Source organism: Entelurus aequoreus, linkage group LG26 (genome assembly GCF_033978785.1).
Source record: "Entelurus aequoreus isolate RoL-2023_Sb linkage group LG26, RoL_Eaeq_v1.1, whole genome shotgun sequence".
NCBI lineage: Eukaryota > Metazoa > Chordata > Actinopteri > Syngnathiformes > Syngnathidae > Entelurus > Entelurus aequoreus.
The window spans coordinates 14,625,399-14,647,898 of NC_084756.1; the positions used below are offsets into that span (position 1 = coordinate 14,625,399).

Below are 22,500 nucleotides of genomic sequence, written 5' to 3' on the forward strand. Positions count from 1 at the left end.
GAATACTGCTATCTCTAGGAAAATACATCGTTGCCTACTTGTTGGTATTCCTATGCTAACCTCAGAGGAGACTCAACATTGGCAACATTGGCATTTATTTCATAGTTCTGGACCTAAACATGATGTTTACAGAATAGACAAAGAAGTGATTTTAGGCTTGTTTTGTAACACCCACTTTTACCTCGAAAATAAGGTATGGCCTGCATCAGCGTACAGAAGATTGGAGGCCAATTCATATTGCGTTGTTGGTGTTTTGGTAGCATCTTCATCCCGAGTCATGTTATTTTCCCACGGAATTTGAAGGATCCCGAGGCGTTCCCAGGCCAGCCGGGAGACATAGTCTTCCCAACGTGTCCTGGGTCTTCCCCGTGGCCTCCTACCGGTCGGAAGTGCCCTAAACACCTCCCTAGGGAGGCGTCCGGGTGGCATCCTGACCAGATGCCCGAACCACCTCATCTGGCTCCTCTCCATGTGGACGAGCAGTGGCTTTACTTTGATCTCCTCCTGGATGACAGAGCTTCTCACCCTATCTCTAAGGGAGAGACCCACCACCCGGCGGAGGAAACTCATTTGGGCCGCTTGAACCTGTGATCTTGTCCTTTCGGTCATAACCCAAAGCTCATGACCATAGGTGAGGATGGGAACGTAGATCGAGCGGTAAATTGAAAGCTTTGCCTTCCGGCTTTACTTTTATCTCCTCCTGGATGACAGAGCTTCTCACCCTATCTCTAAGGGAGAGACCCACCACCCGGCGGAGGAAACTCATTTGGGCCGCTTGAACCTGTAATCTTGTCCTTTCGGTCATAAGCCAAAGCTCATGACCATAGGTGAGGATGGGAACGTAGATCGAGCGGTAAATTGAGAGCTTTGCCTTCCGGCTTTACTTTGATCTCCTCCTGGATGACAGAGCTTCTCACCCTATCTCTAAGGGAGAGACCCGCCACCCGGCGGAGGAAACTCATTTGGGCCGCTTGTACCCGTGATCTTGTCCTTTCGGTCATAACCCAAAGCTCATGACCATAGGTGAGGATGGGAACGTAGATCGAGCGGTAAATTGAGAGCTTTGCCTTCCGGCTTTACTTTGATCTCCTCCTGGATGACAGAGCTTCTCACCCTATCTCTAAGGGAGAGACCCGCCACCCGGCGGAGGAAATTCATTTGGGCCGCTTGTACCCGTGATCTTGTCCTTTCGGTCATAACCCAAAGCTCATGACCATAGGTGAGGAGGGGAACGTAGATCGAGCGGTAAATTGAGAGCTTTGCCTTCCGGCTGAGCTCCTTCTTCACCACAACGGATCGATACAGCGTCCGCATTACTGAAGACGCCGCACCGATCCGCCTGTCGATCTCACCATCCACTCTTCCCTCACTCGTGAACAAGACTCCCAGGTACTTGAACTCCTCCACTTGGGGCAAGACCTCTTCCCCAACCCAGAGATGGCACTCCACCCTTTTCCGGGCAGGAATAACGGACTCGGACTCGGAGGTGCTGATTCTCATCCCAGGCCATCGTTTTAATTATTCTCATTCCGAAGAAAAAAGGGCTTTGGCCTGTTTGAATGAGAAAAAACGTAAAAGGTTCAAGCCAAATGTGATCTCGAGAGTCAGGAGCACCCACGAGCGGAGAAAGACTGAGTCAGAACCTGCGGTAAAACTGAGGGAAAAAAACCTGAGAAAAAGAAGGTCAGCTGCTACAGTACTATTCTATTTTGCATCCTCTTCTACTGATGCTTGGGGAAATGTTGAAAAGAGCCCTAGCTGCACCGTCCACGACTGGGGCTCGGTCAGGATTGGCCTCCCTCGCCTCGGCTGCAGGCTCAAAACAGTACGGTTGAAGTCTGCGTTTGGGGGATAATTAAGGCCTTTTTCAGCTTCTGCGTTGGGAGAATCCGAATGTAAAATCTCCGACTCAGAACTTGAATCAGAGCCAACTTGCAAGGAAGCAATTCTTGTCCAAAATGCAATAACACACACACAGATGATTGTTCTCTCGCAATGTTAGCCATATCGGTTTTGGACCGGGGTGATAAAAAGATAATTCAATCCAATTTATAATTTGAAATGAGCTCCAGTTCTGTAGATGACCTCACACCAAGAGGGGGCGACATATCGAGTCTGGCGATGGAAGTGGGGCGTTTAAGATGCAAAGACCAATATGACCATCATCTTTGTAGTTAGAATTCCATGCAGCGCTCGCAATTGGTTGACGGCACGATGTGCACCCTGAACTCCATTGTACAAATGTGTGTTCCTACATTTGTTGTTGGTTCTATTTTATTTTATTCTTAAATCTACCATGTTCACATTGGTTTTGTTTGTAGTCGTGTTACCTTTAATACGGCTATTATTGTGTCATTTTGACAATTGTTTTGATTATATTATAATTGTAATATTTGAATGATGCTAAATAAATGTGTTGCGGCAGTTGCAGGTGTCACCAATGCGGCAGTTTGAGGAAACACTGGGTTGCTTTTCCAAACATTTTTAATGGTAACCTGCCCACATGAGGATGCTAAACCGGAAGTGCTTTAAGCTTCATGGCTTTGTAAATACGCGGAGACAAAGTCTAAGTTCATCGTGTTCTTTTACGGTGTTTTGAAACGGCACCAATTTGTTCTTCAGAATGTTCAACAAACTTGGAAGTATTTTGCCAAGAGGATTATTTGTACTTTTTCAAAATGTGCTAGTGCTATTTTTGGCCGAAGTAAGACAAAAGAAACTATTTTGAAGTTGTCTTTATTTTTTAGTTATTAGGCCATGATGTTACCAGTCCGCCCCGCGTGGGAGTAGATTTTCCTCCATGCGGCCCCTGAGCTAAAATGACTTTGACACCCCTGGCCTAAACCCTTTCTGTCTGTAAAATTGTCAATTTGTTCAATTGTTTTTGTTCATTTGGTTGATTGAACTAAACTAATGACTTCATGCAATACAAAATGAATCCATGGTTATCGTGTTTTATTCTAAAAAAATTAAAAAACATGTTTTTAATTGATATTTTTGCCATGTTTTGGGCCCTAATATTGAAATATTTCCATACTATGCTGATGATTTCCATGACATGACAACTGGTGTCCTCACACAGGCCTGACATGACAACTGGGGAGTCTGCTGGCCCCACCAGACCAGTTCTGTATTGAGTCGCTGGTCGAGGGGCCACGTACGCGCTGACCTCCCGGGCCTCGTTGCACGCCAATTCAACTAGCATGTGAGACGTGTGTGTGTGTGTGTGTTCTTGTATTTCTACCCTTCTTGAGACATCAACAAGGAAAAGTACCTTCCATATGATCTCTAATAGAGATTGTCTCATTTGCACCCCTGCTGGTGAATTCCATCAAAATGAGAAAGGAGGGGTTTTTCAAATTGACCGTGTGTCGCTTTTAAAAGTGCTCCCCCTCTGGTCAACATATGAAATAACAAGTGTGTGTAAGAAACCGAAACGCGCCCCCTTTGGCCGGAATTAATAAAAAATAACCATGTAAATAGAGACATACTGTAATAACTTGAAGTAAATAATGAAGGTTTAAAACCAACCACAAACAAAACATTCAGAAAATAAAAAATAACTAAAAGCAGTCTTTTTCTCACAATGTGTCGACTTTTTTGTTATAAAATTGGCAATAATTTCTCATATAATTTTTGTTTCTGTAATATTGCAATATTTTCTCGTAAAATTATTACTTTTCCACGTAAAATGATCACTTTTTAATGCAAAACGTCGACATTTGTCATATAAAATTCTGACTTTTATAACAATATTGCCAATTTTTCTGTTGTTCATATAAAATGGTGACATTTTTGAGGAAAATTATGACCTTTGTCATAATTTTGCCAAATAAAATCCCGATGATAATTATAATATTGCCAACATTTTTAAAGTGTTCTCATAAAATTGTGACTTTTGTCAAGTAAAATTACAACTCTTTTCATAAAATTGCCAAAATGTCAAGCTTTTCTTGTAAGACCGCGACTGTTATTGAGTAAAATTCCAACCTTTATCATAATATTGCACAAATGTTCCGTTTTTCTGGTAAAAGTTTGACTTGCGTTGAGTAAAATGACGACTTTTATTATAATACTGGCAAAATTCTACGTTTTTCTTGTGAAATTCCAACTCATTTTTCACAACAAGCTTTTTTTATGTTTACATAGTTTGTATATATTATTAATGTTGTAAATACAAATCTTTTATATATCTAGAAAGGCTGGTCCTATAGAGGGAGGCATTTTTCGGAGGTCTCAAGGAGGTAAACAATACAAGAATGTCTGTGTGTGTGTGTGTGTGTGTTCTTGTATTTCTACCCTTCTTGAGACATCAACAAGGAAAAGTACCTTCCATATGAGGACCGGTGAACAAGTAAAAACCATTGCATCTAATAGAGATTGTCTCATTTGCACCCCTGCTGGTGAATTCTATCAAAATGAGAAAGGAGGGGTTTTTCAAATTGACCGTGTGTCGCTTTTAAAAGTGCTCCCCCTCTGGTCAACATATGAAATAACAAGTGTGTGTAAGAAACCGAAATGCGCCCCCTTTGGCCAGAATTAATAACAAGTAATCATGTAAATAGAGACATACTGTAATAACTTGAAGTAAATAATGAAGGTTAAAAAACAATTACAAACAAAACATTCAGAAGATAAAAAAGAACTAAAAGCAGTCTTTTTCTCACAATGTGTTGACTTTTTTGTTATAAAATTGGCAATAATTTCTCATATAATTTGTTTTTCTGTAATATTGCAATATTTTCTCGTAAAATTATTACTTTTGCACGTAAAATGATCACTTTTTAATGCAAAATGTTGACATTTGTCTTATAAAATTCTGACTTGTATGACAATATTGCCAATTTTTCTGTTGTTGTTCTTATAAAATGGTGACATTTTTGAGTAAAATTATGACCTTTGTCACAATTTTACGAAATACAATCCCGATGATTATTATAATATTGCCAACATTTTTAAAGTGTTCTCATAAAATTGTGACTTTTGTCAAGTAAAATTACAACTCTTTTCATAAAATTGCCAAAATGTCAAGCTTTTCTTGTAAGACCGCGACTGTTATTGAGTAAAATTCCAACTTTTATCATAATATTGCACAAATGTTCCGTTTTTCTGGTAAAAGTTTGACTTGCGTTGAGTAAAATGACGACTTTTATTATAATACTGGCAAAATTCTACGTTTTTCTTGTGAAATTCCAACTCATTTTTCACAACAAGCTTTTTTTATGTTTACATAGTTTGTATATATTATTAATGTTGTAAATACAAATCTGTTATATATCTAGAAAGGCTGGTCCTATAGAGGGAGGCATTTTTCGGAGGTCTCAAGGAGGTAAACAATACAATAATGTGTGTGTGTGTGTGTGTGTGTGTGTTCTTGTATTTCTACCCTTCTTGAGACATCAACAAGGAAAAGTACCTTCCATATGAGGACCGGTGAACAAGTAAAAACCATTGCATCTAATAGAGATTGTCTCATTTGCACCCCTGCTGGTGAATTCTATCAAAATGAGAAAGGAGGGGTTTTTCAAATTGACCGTGTGTCGCTTTTAAAAGTGCTCCCCCTCTGGTCAACATATGAAATAACAAGTGTGTGTAAGAAACCGAAACGCGCCCCCTTTGGCCAGAATTAATAACAAGTAATCATGTAAATAGAGACATACTGTAATAACTTGAAGTAAATAATGAAGGTTAAAAACCAACCACAAACAAAACATTCAGAAAATAAAAAATAACTAAATGCAGTCTTTTTCTCACAATGTGTCGACTTTTTTGTTATAAAATTGGCAATAATTTCTCATATAATTTTTGTTTCTGTAATATTGCAATATTTTCTCGTAAAATTATTACTTTTCCACGTAAAATGATCACTTTTTAATGCAAAACGTCGACATTTGTCATATAAAATTCTGACTTTTATGACAATATTGCCAATTTTTCTGTTGTTCATATAAAATGGTGACATTTTTGAGTAAAATTATGACCTTTGTCATAATTTTGCCAAATAAAATCCCGATGATTATTATAATATTGCCAACATTTTTAAAGTCTTCTCATAAAATTGTGACTTTTGTCAAGTAAAATTACAACTCTTTTCATAAAATTGCCAAAATGTCAAGCTTTTCTTGTAAGACCGCGACTGTTATTGAGTAAAATTCCAACCTTTATCATAATATTGCACAAATGTTCCGTTTTTCTGGTAAAAGTTTGACTTGCGTTGAGTAAAATGACGACTTTTATTATAATACTGGCAAAATTCTACGTTTTTCTTGTGAAATTCCAACTCATTTTTCACAACAAGCTTTTTTTATGTTCACATAGTTTGTATATATTATTAATGTTGTAAATACAAATCTTTTATATATCTAGAAAGGCTGGTCCTATAGAGGGAGGCATTTTTCGGAGGTCTCTAGGAGGTAAACAATACAAGAATGTGTGTGTGTGTGTGTGTGTTCTTGTATTTCTACCCTTCTTGAGACATCAACAAGGAAAAGTACCTTCCATATGAGGACCGGTGAACAAGTAAAAAGCATTGCATCTAATAGAGATTGTCTCATTTGCACCCCTGCTGGTGAATTCTATCAAAATGAGAAAGGAGGGGTTTTTCAAATTGACCGTGTGTCGCTTTTAAAAGTGCTCCCCCTCTGGTCAACATATGAAATAACAAGTGTGTGTAAGAAACCGAAATGCGCCCCCTTTGGCCAGAATTAATAACAAGTAATCATGTAAATAGAGACATACTGTAATAACTTGAAGTAAATAATGAAGGTTAAAAAACAATTACAAACAAAACATTCAGAAGATAAAAAAATAACTAAAAGCAGTCTTTTTCTCACAATGTGTCGACTTTTTTGTTATAAAATTTGCAATAATTTCTCATATAATTTTTTTTTCTGTAATATTGCAATATTTTCTCGTAAAATATTACTTTTGCACGTAAAATGATCACTTTTTAATGCAAAATGTTGACATTTGTCTTAAAAAATTCTGACTTGTATGACAATATTGCCAATTTTTCTGTTGTTGTTCTTATAAAATGGTGACATTTTTGAGTAAAATTATGACCTTTGTCACAATTTTACGAAATAAAATCCCGATGATTATTATAATATTGCCAACATTTTTAAAGTGTTCTTATAAAATTATGACTTTTGTCAAGTAAAATTACAACTCTTTTCATAAAATTGCCAAAATGTCAAGCTTTTCTTGTAAAAATGCGACTGTTATTGAGTAAAATTCCAACCTTTATCATAATATTGCACAAATGTTCCGTTTTTCTGGTAAAAGTTTGACTTGCGTTGAGTAAAATGACGACTTTTATTATAATACTGGCAAAATTCTACGTTTTTCTTGTGAAATTCCAACTCATTTTTCACAACAAGCTTTTTTTATGTTTACATAGTTTTGTATATATTATTAATGTTGTAAATAGAAATCTTTTATATATCTAGAAAGGCTGGTCCTATAGAGGGAGGCATTTTTCGGAGGTCTCAAGGAGGTAACAAATACAAGAATGTGTGTGTGTGTGTGTGTGTGTGTGTGTGTGTGTGTGTGTGTGTGTGTGTGTGTGTGTGTGTGTGCCCGCGGTGACACGATTCCGTCCTTGCTGTGACACAGGCGCTCCTGCGCTTATTGTGGCATATTTGCATATTTGCATATTTGCATGTGTGACGCAGCTGGTGGGGCCGGCAACAGGAAGAAAGAGCAAATAAAGGACAGAGAAGGTGGAGGCTAAAAAACAAAACAAGTATTTCAAGTGAGGGGAGAGAGAAGTGGAACATTTCCCCCCCCCAACTCCTGGCGTTCCGACACATGCGCTCGCCATCTGCTGGGTAAGCTGTTCCCACGATGCACTGGAACTAACATGGCCGTCACACTCGTGTGAAAGGGTTTCTGCAGTCGCTCCATTAAAATGCATTTGCCTCTTCATCAAGCGCTGCATTATTACATGACAGCTTAGGAGTGTTTTGCATCGCTTTCACTTCCATTTGCATTGTTAACACGCGGCTGTTGAACGAACAATATTTACACATCATTATCGGTGCGCTTGTGGAAGTCGTACATCAGGATCGCACCACGTCTTTGAGTCCTCCCAGCAGGCACAAGACATTGATACAACGTTGATACATGGCCTTTATAACGGACTTTCAAACAACCTTGCAAAATAGTTGGACATTCGGACAACGTTGGTGTCCATCGTTGGATCCACGTGGTTGGTCGGGAAATGACCACATTTCAATGTCAAATCAACGTCAGAACCCAACATTGAATAAACGTCGTCAAAAAGCATGTTGTTTCAACGTTGTATTTGTCTTGTAGAATATTGGTTGGAAAATTATCACATTTCAATGACCAATTCAACGTCACAACCCAACATTGATTAAATGTTGTCAAAAAGCATGTTGTTTCAACGTTGTATTTGTGTTGTAGAATATTGGTCGGGAAATGACCAAAATTCAATGGTCAAATCAACGTCAGAACCCAACATTGATTAAACATCCTTAAAGGCCTACTGAAATGATTTTTTTTTATTTAAACGGGAATAGCAGATCCATTCTATGTGTCATACTTGATCATTTTGCGATATTGCCATATTTTTGCTGAAAGGATTTAGTAGAGAAAATCGACGATAAAGTTCGCAACTTTTGGTCGCTGATAAAAAAAGCCTTGCCTGTAGCGGAAGTAGCGTGACGTCACAGGAGCTAGTATTCCTCACAATTCCCCGTTGTTTACAATGGAGCGAGAGAGATTCGGACCGATAAAGCGACGATTACCCCATTAATTTGAGCGAGGGTGAAAGATTCGTGGATGAGGAACGTTACAGTGAAGGACTTGAGAGGCAGTGATGGACGTATCTTTTTTCGCTCTGACCGTAACTTAGGTACAAGCTGGCTCATTGGATTCCACACTCTCTCCTTTTTCTATTGTGGATCACGGATTTGTATTTTAAACCACCTGGGATACTATATCCTCTTGAAAATGAGAGTCGAGAACGCGAAATGGACATTTAAAGTGACTTTTATCTCCACGACAATACATCGGTGACACACTTAGCTACTGAGCTAACGTGATAGCATCGTTCTCAAATGAAGATAGAAACAAAATAAATAAACCCCTGACTGGAAGGATAGACAGAAGATCAACAATACTATTAAACCATGGACATGTAACTACACGGTTAAAAATTCTCAGCCTGGTAAGGCTTAACAATGCTGTTGCTAACGACGCTAAGGCTAATTTAGCAACTTAGCAACCGGACCTCACAGAACCATGATAAAAACATTAGCGCTCCACCTACGCCAGCCAGCCCTCATCTTCCCACAACAGCCGTGCTCACCTGCGTTCCAGCGATCGATGGCGCGACGAAGGACTTCATCCGTGGGTTTGGCGGCTAGCATCGGCTAGGCGTCTTCTATCAGGGTAAGTAGTCCTTGTTGTGTTGCTGTAAGTATTGTACTTAGCCGCTAAGACACAGATCGATCCCACCTACAATGTTCTTCTTTGCAGCCTCCATTGTTCATTAAACAAATTGCAAAAGATTCACCAACACAGATGTCCACAATACTGTGGAATTTTGTGGAAGAAAACAAGAGGTTTTTGTATCGGGTCCGATGGGGTCCAACCACTTCCGTGGATTTTGTGACGTCACGCGCATAAATCATATCCAAAGGAGATTTTCAACCGGAAGTGTGGCGGGAATTTTAAAAAGTCACTTTATAAGTTAACCCGGCCGTATTGGCATGTGTTTCAATGTTAAGATTTCATCATTTATATATAAACTATCAGACTGCGTGGTCGCTAGTTGTGGCTTTCAGTAGGACTTTAACAAGCATGTTGTTTCAACCTTGTATTTGTGTTCTAGAATATTAGTTGGGAAAAAAACAAAATTCAATGGTCAAATCAACGTCACAACCCAACATTGATTAGACGTCGTCAAAAAGTATGTTGTTTCAACGTTGTATTTGTGTTGTAGAATATTGGTCGAGATATGACCAAATTTCAATGTCAAATCAACGTCAGAACCCAACATTGATTAAACGTCGTCAAAAAGCATGTTGTTTCAACGTTGTATTTGTGTTGTAGAATTTTGGTTGGAAAATGACCAGAATTCAATGTCAAATCAACGTCACAACCCAACATTGATTAAACATCGTCAAAAAGTATGTTGTTTCAATGTTGTATTTGTGTTGTAGAATATTGGTCGAGATATGACCAAAATTCAATGTTAAATCAACGTCAGAACCCAACATTAATTAAACGTCGTCAAAAAGCATGTTGTTTCAACCTTGTACTTATGTTGTAGAATATTGGTTGGGAAATGACCACATTTCAATGTTAAATCAATGTCAGAACCCGACATTGATTAAACGTCGTCAAAAAGCATGTTGTTTCAATGTTGTATTTGTGTTGTAGAATATTGGTCGAGATATGACCAAATTTCAATGTCAAATCAACGTCAGAACCCAACATTGATTAAACGTCGTCAAAAAGTATGTTGTTTCAACCTTGTATTTGAGTTGCTCAATGCCTTTTCTCCTCCAAACATATTGTTGGGTATTGTGGCCAAACAGCTCCATTTTAGTTTCATCTGACATCACATGGACAAAGGTAAGACCTTCTGGAGGAAAGTTCTGTGGTCAGATGAAACAAAAATGGAGCTGTTTGGCCACAATACCCAGCAATATGTTTGGTGAGGCCTTTAATCCCAGGAACACAATTCCTACTGTCAAGCATGGTGGTGGTAGTATTCTGCTCTGGGCCTGTTTTGCTGCCAATGGAACTGCTGCTTTAAATGGGACAATGAAAAAGGAGGATTAGCTCCAAATTGTTCAGGACAAGCTAAAATCCTCAGCCCGGAGGTTGGGTCTTGTTTGGTGTTCCAACAGGACAATGACCCCAAACACACCTCAAAAGTGGTCAAGGAATGGCTAAATCAGGCTAGAATGAAGGTTTTAGAATGGCCTGACTTAAAGGTGTGGACAATGCTGAAAAAACAAGTCCATGTCAGAAAAGCAACACATTTAGCTGAACTGCAGCAATTTAGTGGTCAAGTGGTCAAGCAGAAGCTTGTGGATGGCTACCAAAAGTGCCTTATTGCAGGTCAACTTGCCAAGGAAGCAAATATTAACATTGCTGTATGTATACTTTTCACCCTCACATTTTCAGTAGAGCCATAATAAATTCATCAAAGAAGCAAACTTCATGAATGTTTTTGGTGACCAACAAGTATGTGCTCCAATCACTACATCACAACAACAACAAGTATGTGCTCCAATCACTACATCACAACAACAACAAGTATGTGCTCCAATCACTACACCACAACAACAACAAGTATGTGCTCCAATCACTACACCACAACAACAACAAGTATGTGCTCCAATCACTACATCACAACAACAACAAGTATGTGCTCCAACCACTACATCACAACAACAACAAGTATGTGCTCCAATCACTACATCACAACAACAACAAGTATGTGCTCCAATCACTACATCACAACAACAACAAGTATGTGCTCCAATCACTACATCACAACAACAACAAGTATGTGCTCCAATCACTACATCACAACAACAACAAGTATGTGCTCCAATCACTACATCACAACAACAACAAGTATGTGCTCCAATCACTACATCACAACAACAACAAGTATGTGCTCCAATCACTACATCACAACAACAACAAGTATGTGCTCCAATCACTACATCACAACAACAACAAGTATGTGCTCCAATCACTACATCACAACAACAACAAGTATGTGCTCCAATCACTACATCACAACAACAACAAGTATGTGCTCCAATCACTACATCACAACAACAAGTATGTGCTCCAATCACTACATCACAACAACAACAAGTATGTGCTCCAATCACTACATCACAACAACAACAAGTATGTGCTCCAATCACTACATCACTACAACAACAAGTATGTGCTCCAATCACTACATCACAACAACAACAAGTATGTGCTCCAATCACTACATCACAACAACAACAAGTATGTGCTCCAATCACTACATCACAACAACAACAAGTATGTGCTCCAATCACTACATCACAACAACAACAAGTATGTGCTCCAATCACTACATCACAACAACAACAAGTATGTGCTCCAATCACTACATCACAACAACAACAAGTATGTGCTCCAATCACTACATCACAACAACAACAAGTATGTGGTCCAATCACTACATCACAACAACAACAAGTATGTGCTCCAATCACTACATCACAACAACAACAAGTATGTGCTCCAATCACTACATCACTACAACAACAAGTATGTGCTCCAATCACTACATCACAACAACAACAAGTATGTGCTCCAATCACTACATCACAACAACAACAAGTATGTGCTCCAATCACTACATCACAACAACAACAAGTATGTGCTCCAATCACTACATCACAACAACAACAAGTATGTGCTCCAATCACTACATCACTACAACAACAAGTATGTGCTCCAATCACTAAATCACTACAACAACAAGTATGTGCTCCAATCACTACATCACAACAACAAGTATGTGCTCCAATCACTACATCACAACAACAACAACAAGTATGTGCTCCAATCACTACATCACAACAACAACAAGTATGTGCTCCAATCACTACATCACAACAACAACAAGTATGTGCTCCAATCACTACATCACAACAACAACAAGTATGTGCTCCAATCACTACATCACAACAACAACAAGTATGTGCTCCAATCACTACATCACAACAACAAGTATGTGCTCCAATCACTACATCACAACAACAACAAGTATGTGCTCCAATCACTACATCACAACAACAACAAGTATGTGCTCCAATCACTACATCACAACAACAACAAGTATGTGCTCCAATCACTACATCACAACAACAACAAGTATGTGCTCCAATCACTACATCACAACAACAACAAGTATGTGCTCCAATCACTACATCACAACAACAAGTATGTGCTCCAATCACTACATCACAACAACAACAAGTATGTGCTCCAATCACTACATCACAACAACAACAAGTATGTGCTCCAATCACTACATCACAACAACAACAAGTATGTGCTCCAATCATTACATCACAACAACAACAAGTATGTGCTCCAATCACTACATCACAACAACAACAAGTATGTGCTCCAATCACTACATCACAACAACAACAAGTATGTGCTCCAATCACTACATCACAACAACAACAAGTATGTGCTCCAATCACTACATCACAACAACAACAAGTATGTGCTCCAATCACTACATCACTACAACAACAAGTATGTGCTCCAATCACTACATCACAACAACAACAAGTATGTGCTCCAATCACTACATCACAACAACAACAAGTATGTGCTCCAATCACTACATCACAACAACAACAAGTATGTGCTCCAATCACTACATCACAACAACAACAACAAGTATGTGCTCCAATCACTACATCACAACAACAAGTATGTGCTCCAATCACTACATCACAACAACAACAAGTATGTGCTCCAATCACTACATCACAACAACAACAAGTATGTGCTCCAATCACTACATCACAACAACAACAAGTATGTGCTCCAATCACTACATCACAACAACAAGTATGTGCTCCAATCACTACATCACAACAACAACAAGTATGTGCTCCAATCACTACATCACAACAACAACAAGTATGTGCTCCAATCACTACATCACAACAACAACAAGTATGTGCTCCAATCACTACATCACAACAACAACAAGTATGTGCTCCAATCACTACATCACAACAACAACAAGTATGTGCTCCAATCACTACATCACAACAACAACAAGTATGTGCTCCAATCACTACATCACTACAACAACAAGTATGTGCTCCAATCACTACATCACAACAACAACAAGTATGTGCTCCAATCACTACATCACTACAACAACAAGTATGTGCTCCAATCACTACATCACAACAACAACAAGTATGTGCTCCAATCACTACATCACTACAACAACAAGTATGTGCTCCAATCACTACATCACAACAACAACAAGTATGTGCTCCAATCACTACATCACTACAACAACAAGTATGTGCTCCAATCACTACACCACAACAACAACAAGTATGTGCTCCAATCACTACATCACAACAACAAGTATGTGCTCCAATCACTACACCACAACAACAACAAGTATGTGCTCCAATCACTACACCACAACAACAACAAGTATGTGCTCCAATCACTACATCACAACAACAAGTATGTGCTCCAATCACTACATCACAACAACAACAAGTATGTGCTCCAATCACTACATCACAACAACAACAAGTATGTGCTCCAATCACTACATCACAACAACAACAAGTATGTGCTCCAATCACTACATCACAACAACAACAAGTATGTGCTCCAATCACTACACCACAACAACAACAAGTATGTGCTCCAATCACTACACCACAACAACAACAAGTATGTGCTCCAATCACTACATCACAACAACAACAAGTATGTGCTCCAATCACTACATCACAACAACAACAAGTATGTGCTCCAATCACTACATCACAACAACAAGAAGTATGTGCTCCAATCACTACACCACAACAACAACAAGTATGTGCTCCAATCACTACACCACAACAACAACAAGTATGTGCTCCAATCACTACATCACAACAACAACAAGTATGTGCTCCAATCACTACACCACAACAACAACAAGTATGTGCTCCAATCACTACACCACAACAACAACAAGTATGTGCTCCAATCACTACATCACAACAACAACAAGTATGTGCTCCAACCACTACATCACAACAACAACAAGTATGTGCTCCAATCACTACATCACAACAACAACAAGTATGTGCTCCAATCACTACATCACAACAACAACAAGTATGTGCTCCAATCACTACATCACAACAACAACAAGTATGTGCTCCAATCACTACATCACAACAACAACAAGTATGTGCTCCAATCACTACATCACAACAACAAGTATGTGCTCCAATCACTACATTACAACAACAACAAGTATGTGCTCCAATCACTACATCACAACAACAACAAGTATGTGCTCCAATCACTACATCACAACAACAAGTATGTGCTCCAATCACTACATCACAACAACAACAAGTATGTGCTCCAATCACTACATCACAACAACAACAAGTGTGTGGTCCAATCACTACATCACAACAACAACAACAACAAGTATGTGCTCCAATCACTACATCACAACAACAACAAGTATGTGCTCCAATCACTACACCACAACAACAACAAGTATGTGCTCCAATCACTACATCACAACAACAACAAGTATGTGCTCCAATCACTATATCACTACAACAACAAGTATGTGCTCCAATCACTACATCACAACAACAACAAGTATGTGCTCCAATCACTACATCACAACAACAACAAGTATGTGGTCCAATCACTACATCACAACAACAACAACAACAAGTATGTGCTCCAATCACTACATCACAACAACAACAAGTATGTGCTCCAATCACTGCATCACAACAACAACAAGTATGTGCTCCAATCACTACATCACAACAACAACACGTATGTGCTCCAATCACTACACCACAACAACAACAAGTATGTGCTCCAATCACTACATCACAACAACAACAAGTATGTGCTCCAATCACTACATCACAACAACAACAAGTATGTGCTCCAATCACTACATCACAACAACAACAAGTATGTGCTCCAATCACTACATCACTACAACAACAAGTATGTGCTCCAATCACTACATCACAACAACAACAAGTATGTGCTCCAATCACTACATCACAACAACAACAAGTATGCGCTCCAATCACTACATCACAACAACAACAAGTATGTGCTCCAATCACTACATCACAACAACAACAAGTATGTGCTCCAATCACTACATCACAACAACAACAAGTATGTACTCCAATCACTACATCACAACAACACGTATGTGCTCCAATCACTAAAACATAAGAGTTGTAGAAATGATTGTAAAGTCAAGACAGCCATGACAGGATGTTCTTTACACGTGTACGTACACTTTTGATCTCAACTCTATATGTTTTTTTATTTTATATTTATAAAAATTTTTTAGCTGTATGTAGAAATGTCTGTTTTTTCCCTTGGTCTCAGTCTGGACCCCCTCAGTCTGGACCCCCTCAGTCTGGACTCCCTCAGTCTGGACCCCCTCAGTCTGGACCCCCTCAGTCTGGACCCCCTCTCCAGGGGCCCAGGCTTAGACAGTATTTGTGATTGGGACTCAGGAGGCTGGTCCCTGTTGACCGTGCATGCGGGGCCCAGCAACACCAAACAATAAAGATGGCAGCGGAAACGGAAAAGGGAAAATGTGCCATCGCCACGGCAACGGGGCCGCGTCATAATCTCACACCGGCGCGGCGGAGACAACGCTCGGTTCGTCACGGCGGCGGGGCGGGCACAGGGGCCGAGACGGATCCCTGACATGACATTTCCAGCGCCGAAAGGTATCCGCTTCTGTGAGGCGCACACTTCCTGTCAGCGCGTGCAGGCGGAGGTGTCAAAGTCAAAGTCAGTGATGCCTCGTTAGCGCGCACGCCCAATCAAAGCTTCGTCATCGGCGTGGTCGGAGTACTTACTGTTCTGGCTCTGCGTGTTTTTCATCATGCTCGGGTTTTCTGTCGGAGACGAGACAAAAAAAAAAGAAGACAGAAGGTTAGAATGGTTGACAGCTTTGTGGAGACTAGATTGGCATCCACTGGTATCTCGTGATGGAGGTGGAACAAAACAGTCTGGCGCCAAACTCTGGCAGATTGACTAGATTGGCATCCCCTGGTATCTCGTGATGGAGGTGGAACAAAACAGTCTGGTGCCAAACTCTGGCAGATTGACTAGATTGGCATCCCCTGGTATCTCGTGATGGAGGTGGAACAAAACAGTCTGGCGCCAAACTCTGGCAGATTGACTAGATTGGCATCCACTGGTACCTCGTGATGGAGGTGGAACAAACCAGTCTGGTGCCAAACTCTGGCAGATTGACTAGATTGGCATCCACTGGTATCTCGTGATGGAGGTGGAACAAAACAGTCTGGTGCCAAACTCTGGCAGATTGACTAGATTGGCATCCACTGGTATCTCGTGATGGAGGTGGAAGAAACCAGTCTGGTGCCAAACTCTGGCAGATTGACTAGATTGGCATCCACTGGTACCTCGTGATGGAGGTGGAACAAGCCAGTCTGGTGCCAAACTCTGGCAGATTGACTAGATTGGCATCCACTGGTACCTCGTAATGGAGGTGGAACAAACCAGTCCGGTGCCAAACTCTGGCAGATTGACTAGATTGGCATCCACTGGTACCTCGTGATGGAGGTGGAACAAAACAGTCTGGTGCCAAACTCTGGCAGATTGACTAGATTGGCATCCACTGGTATCTCGTGATGGAGGTGGAACAAACCAGTCTAGGTGCCAAACTCTGGCAGATTGACTAGATTGGCATCCACTGGTACCTCGTGATGGAGGTGGAACAAAACAGTCTGGTGCCAAACTCTGGCAGATTGACTAGATTGGCATCCACTGGTATCTCGTGATGGAGGTGGAACAAAACAGTCTGGCGCCAAACTCTGGCAGATTGACTAGATTGGCATCCACTGGTATCTCGTGATGGAAGTGGAACAAAACAGTCTGGTGCCAAACTCTGGCAGATTGACTAGATTGGCATCCACTGGTATCTCGTGATGGAGGTGGAACAAAACAGTCTGGCGCCAAACTCTGGCAGATTGACTAGATTGGCATCCACTGGTACCTCGTGATGGAGGTGGAACAAACCAGTCTGGTGCCAAACTCTGGCATATTGACTAGATTGGCATCCACTGGTACCTCGTGATGGAGGTGGAACAAACCAGTCTAGGTGCCAAACTCTGGCAGATTTAAAGCACATGTTTTTAAATGCCTTAAGCGTGCAGAGTCATGGCAAAGGAGGAGATAAGCGTGTCTCCTGGGTATTAGCAACGCCTCCAAGTTATACATATTATTATGGGATGCTCACGTTTAAAGAAGGTGTTGGGTGCACCCACCTTATTAGAGATGTTTATACTGTCATCACAAAATAAGTGTAATTAATTCCAATAATTATTCATGAGGCTAACTTTACCCACATTTACAGATATCAAGATACACTGCAAGCTCAATGTCAAATGAAACTAAATAACATTTATTAATACATGAACATACACAGAAGTACTGGAAATTGCTATTGTTAAGTACCGGTGTCGATTCCCAGATACCAAAAATCCGCACCGCATCAAATTAAATTTGACCCTGGGCTCTAGGCGAAGGCGGTAATACACTCCCCTCCCTCTCCACGTCTGCCCTGCTTGTCTTGTCTTGTACTGTCTTCTTTAACTTTAACGTGTGTATGTGTATTAGGGTTTGTTTTTCCTGACCCCAAACCGAGCCCCGCCCCAGTCTGGAGCGACTCTAGCTGATGGGTCGCTAAAGTACAATGTACGGTATTTTCCGCACCATAGGGCGCACCAGATTATAAGGCGCACTGCCGATGAATGGTCTATTTATTTGATCTTTTTTCATACATAAGGCACACCGCATTATAGGGCGCATTAAAGGACTCAGATTATTATGATTATTTTCTAAAACTAAAATACTTCCTTGTGGTCTACATAAGATGTAATGCTGCTTCTTTGCTCAAAATGTTGCATAGATGATGTTTTACTCATCATCTTCAACTCACTTTCTGACAGTCTCTTCAGGATGCGCCGTTTTGTGGGCGCTCTTATCTACGTGCCTCCACTTGGACAGCGTCTTCTTTGTTGTAGCGGTGTAGCGTGCAAGGACGGGAGTGGAAGAAGTGTCAAAAGATGGCGCTAACTGTTTTAATGACATTCACACTTTACTTCAATCAATAACGGAGCAGCATCTCCTCATCCGGAAACAACAACACAGAAAATGTGTCCCGTGAAAAAAACGTCCCACTGGAACTCTCTAATAACTAAAGTTCCTTGGGTGAATAATGTCAACTCACTATACCGGCATGTTTTAGTGCTTTCATGGTGAGTTTACTGACAGATATAAGTAAGAACTTTACACTACTTGATATTAGAAATGGCAACAGTGGAGGATGAATGTCACATAACAAGAATATGGAGAAAAAGAAGATTATCGACTACAAAAGCAGAGGTGCGCAATTTTTCAGGATTTATGCAGATCCCAAATACAGATCAGCAGGTACTAGAAGGTAAGAAAAGTTGCTTTTGCATAATATTGTGAAACAAAACAGCAGATAATACGTCTTACCTTATACACACACCATAATAATACTCCTATGTTGAAGCACATCAAGTGGTGTGGCTTCATAGCTTACCAAAGTCCTACTAAAACATTTTGATGGATTTTTGAGCGCCGTGTGTAATGTTCTATATTTTCAAAGGGACATATAAAATGTTGGTGTTATTTACTTGAGTCATATTGCCATCATAGTGCAGTCTACACGTATCTCTTATGTTTGACTGCCATCTACTGCTCACACTTATCATTACACCATGTACCAAATAAAATTGCTTCGAGGTCGGTGAGCAAAACCAGAATTATTCCATACATTAGGCGCACCCGATTTTTGTCGAGTTTTGAGGAAAAAAAGGGATTTTAAGTGCGCCTTCTAGTCCGGAAAATACGGCATGTCTGTTTTTAAACGGGCAAACAAGCAAGAGTGTTTGTAATGTCGTTGTGCTTTTTAGGCGCAATGACAATAAAGTGCTAGCCTATCCATTACGTCCCTAGTGTGCGTATTACGGCCAGCACACTCCCCCTTGGCCATGTCAGGAGTCACTTCCCGGCTGTATGACCATGGACACCACCACCATGCGGTGACACCACCACCATGCGGTCACACCACCACCATGCGGTGACACAACTACGCCCGATGGTTCTTCTTGTTAAAGTAGTTCATCTCAAAGCTGCGAGGGGTGACGCCAAGGTCACCCGATCACAATCCACTCGCCCCGAGCAAGAGTGGGAGCAACATCCAAGGTGGGTGAGGACAGATGGGCGGCAGATGACACCTCAGGGTGCACCGGTGTGCTAAGTAGAGGTTGGGGTTCCTCCTTGCTGAACTCATCCCAAGGTGACGTCTCTCTGGAGCTGTCAGTTGTCCTTTAAAAGGTGAGGTGTCAGGGAGTATTAGTGTCTTATTTGGTACGCTAGTAATACGGTAGGTAATCAAGATATCTACTCTAGTATCTTTAAGTAGAATAAACTTCCAATTTGGAGTAAAAGCTGGTAACGTAAATCCCAAACTCTTCATCGCTAAAGGTGGTAATGTTTTGTGTTCAATAGTTTTCATTCACCTCAAGCAAAGACACTGAAAAGGTGTGTCATTGTTGGTGCCACGGCGCCATCTTTTGGACGAGTTGCGGGTTGAAAAGGTTCTTCCTGTTTTGATGCCTTGAACCGGAAGTAAAACCGTCCGTAGCGTTTATGCTGGAAAGGATTCTTCGTTCATCGCTCCAAACAACGTTTGTAAGTTTTACAATACAACTAAAACAATTCTTACTTGCTAAGGCGTGCCATGTGTGACGTCTGCAGGAGTGTTTTCATGCATATTTATACCTGCTATCGTAATGTAATGAAGCTGGCATCTGTGTTAGTATTACAAGCTTATAATGGCATTATTTTTGTATTGTTTGAGGTTCACAAATTCCTCAGTAAATTCACCAAAATGACACGGTTACAGATACGTGAGTAAAGATGATCAGGCTCTCAATAGTATTTACATTTGTGTGTGTGTGTGGGGTGAATATTTATATATATATATTTATTTCAACAATGAAATAATACTGAATGTTTATACTGTAATCGGACAATAAATAAATAAGTAAACACATGTTTTTCCTCATATTATAACCGTACAAATATAGCTCCCAAATGTGGACAACAGTCTGTGTTGATGCTGGTGTATCCCTGGAGATGGCAAACGATAAGAGACACTTTTACCCCGAAATCCCAGGAATTTTGCTACCAAGACTTTCTGTGCGGTTGATTCAATGCGATTTACTTACCTTCCGCTTTTTTTTTACATTTACCGTATTTTCCGGACTGTAAACCGCTTTTTTCCCCCAGGCTTTGAACCCTGCAGTTTGTACAAAGGTGCGGCTAATCTATGGATTTTCCTTCGCTGACGGCTAAATTATGGAACGTAAAGAAATCAAACAATGTACCACTATGATCCACTTGAAGAAGCTGTTCAAACTCAAAAGTGTTTGCCAAGTACAAGGAAGAAGAATCCTGATAAACATCGTGAGCCTTATTAAAGAAGAAGAACATCTTATTCATCTCATAAAGGATGAATGAAGACATCAATAACTTCTCTGTTTTGTTTGTTCAGCCGTTTTACTGCCGCGCTACAGACACCCTTTGGAAACAATTAAGGTATGTAAATAAACACGTACAGAATATTTACATGTAAGTAGAGATGTCCGATAATATCGGTCTGCCAATATTATCGGCCGATAAATACGTTAAAATGTAATATCGGAAATTATCGGTATCGGCTTTTTTATTATCTGTATAGTTTTTTGTTTTTTTTTATTAAATCCACATAAAAAACACAAGATACACTTACAATTAGTGCACCAACCCAAAAAACCTCCCTCCCCCATTTACACTCATTCACACAAAAGGGTTGTTTCTTTCTGTTATTAATATTCTGGTTCCTACATTATATATCAATATATATCAATACAGTCTGCAAGGGATACAGTCCGTAAGCACACATGATTGTGCGTGCTGCTGCTCCACTAATACTACTAACCTTTAACAGTTAATTTTCATTAATTACTAGTTTCTATGTAACTGTTTTTATATTGTTTTACTTTCTTTTTTATTCAAGAACATGTTTTTAATTTATTTATCTTATTTTATTTGATTCATTTTTTAAAAAAGTACCTTATCTTCACCATACCTGGTTGTCCAAATTAGGCATAATAATGTGTTAATTCCACGACTGTATATATCGGTTGATAGCGGTATCGGTTGATATCGGTATCTGTAATTAAAGAGTTGGACAATATCGGCATATCGGATATCGGCAAAAAGCCATTATCGGACATCCCTACATGTAAGTATCTTATATATATATGTGCCTTATAGTCCGGTGTGACTAATATATGAAAAAACAGTTCTTTAAAATGTAGTAGGTGTGGCTTATAGTCATTGGTAAATGTAGTAGGTGTGGCTTATAGTCATTGGTAAATGTAGTAGGTGTGGCTTATAGTCATTGGTAAAGCAGTCGTATCCACCGTGTCTGTCCTTGCTTTTCTTGCCTAAAAGTCACAATTTTTTGATGGATTTTTCCAAATGTTAATAATAATACAGCTAAGTAAAATAAGCAGCTTACAGTTACTTACAGTTAGGGATGGGTACCTTTTATATCTGAACCGATACACGACCAATTCCTTGTACCTG

The 22,500-nt window shown here is 40.0% G+C and overlaps 1 protein-coding gene across 3 annotated transcripts in view; it reads right to left on the reverse strand.

Annotated features, from left to right (window-relative positions):
• Positions 1-22,500, reverse strand: part of igsf21a (immunoglobin superfamily, member 21a) — a 490,857-nt gene that overhangs the window by 3,967 nt on the left and 464,390 nt on the right. For all 3 annotated transcript variants that reach the window (XM_062038249.1, XM_062038250.1, XM_062038248.1), the window contains exon 9: positions 16,665-16,703. In XM_062038249.1, coding sequence (XP_061894233.1) covers positions 16,665-16,703 — 39 coding nt within the window. The remainder of the gene's footprint in view (positions 1-16,664; positions 16,704-22,500) is intronic.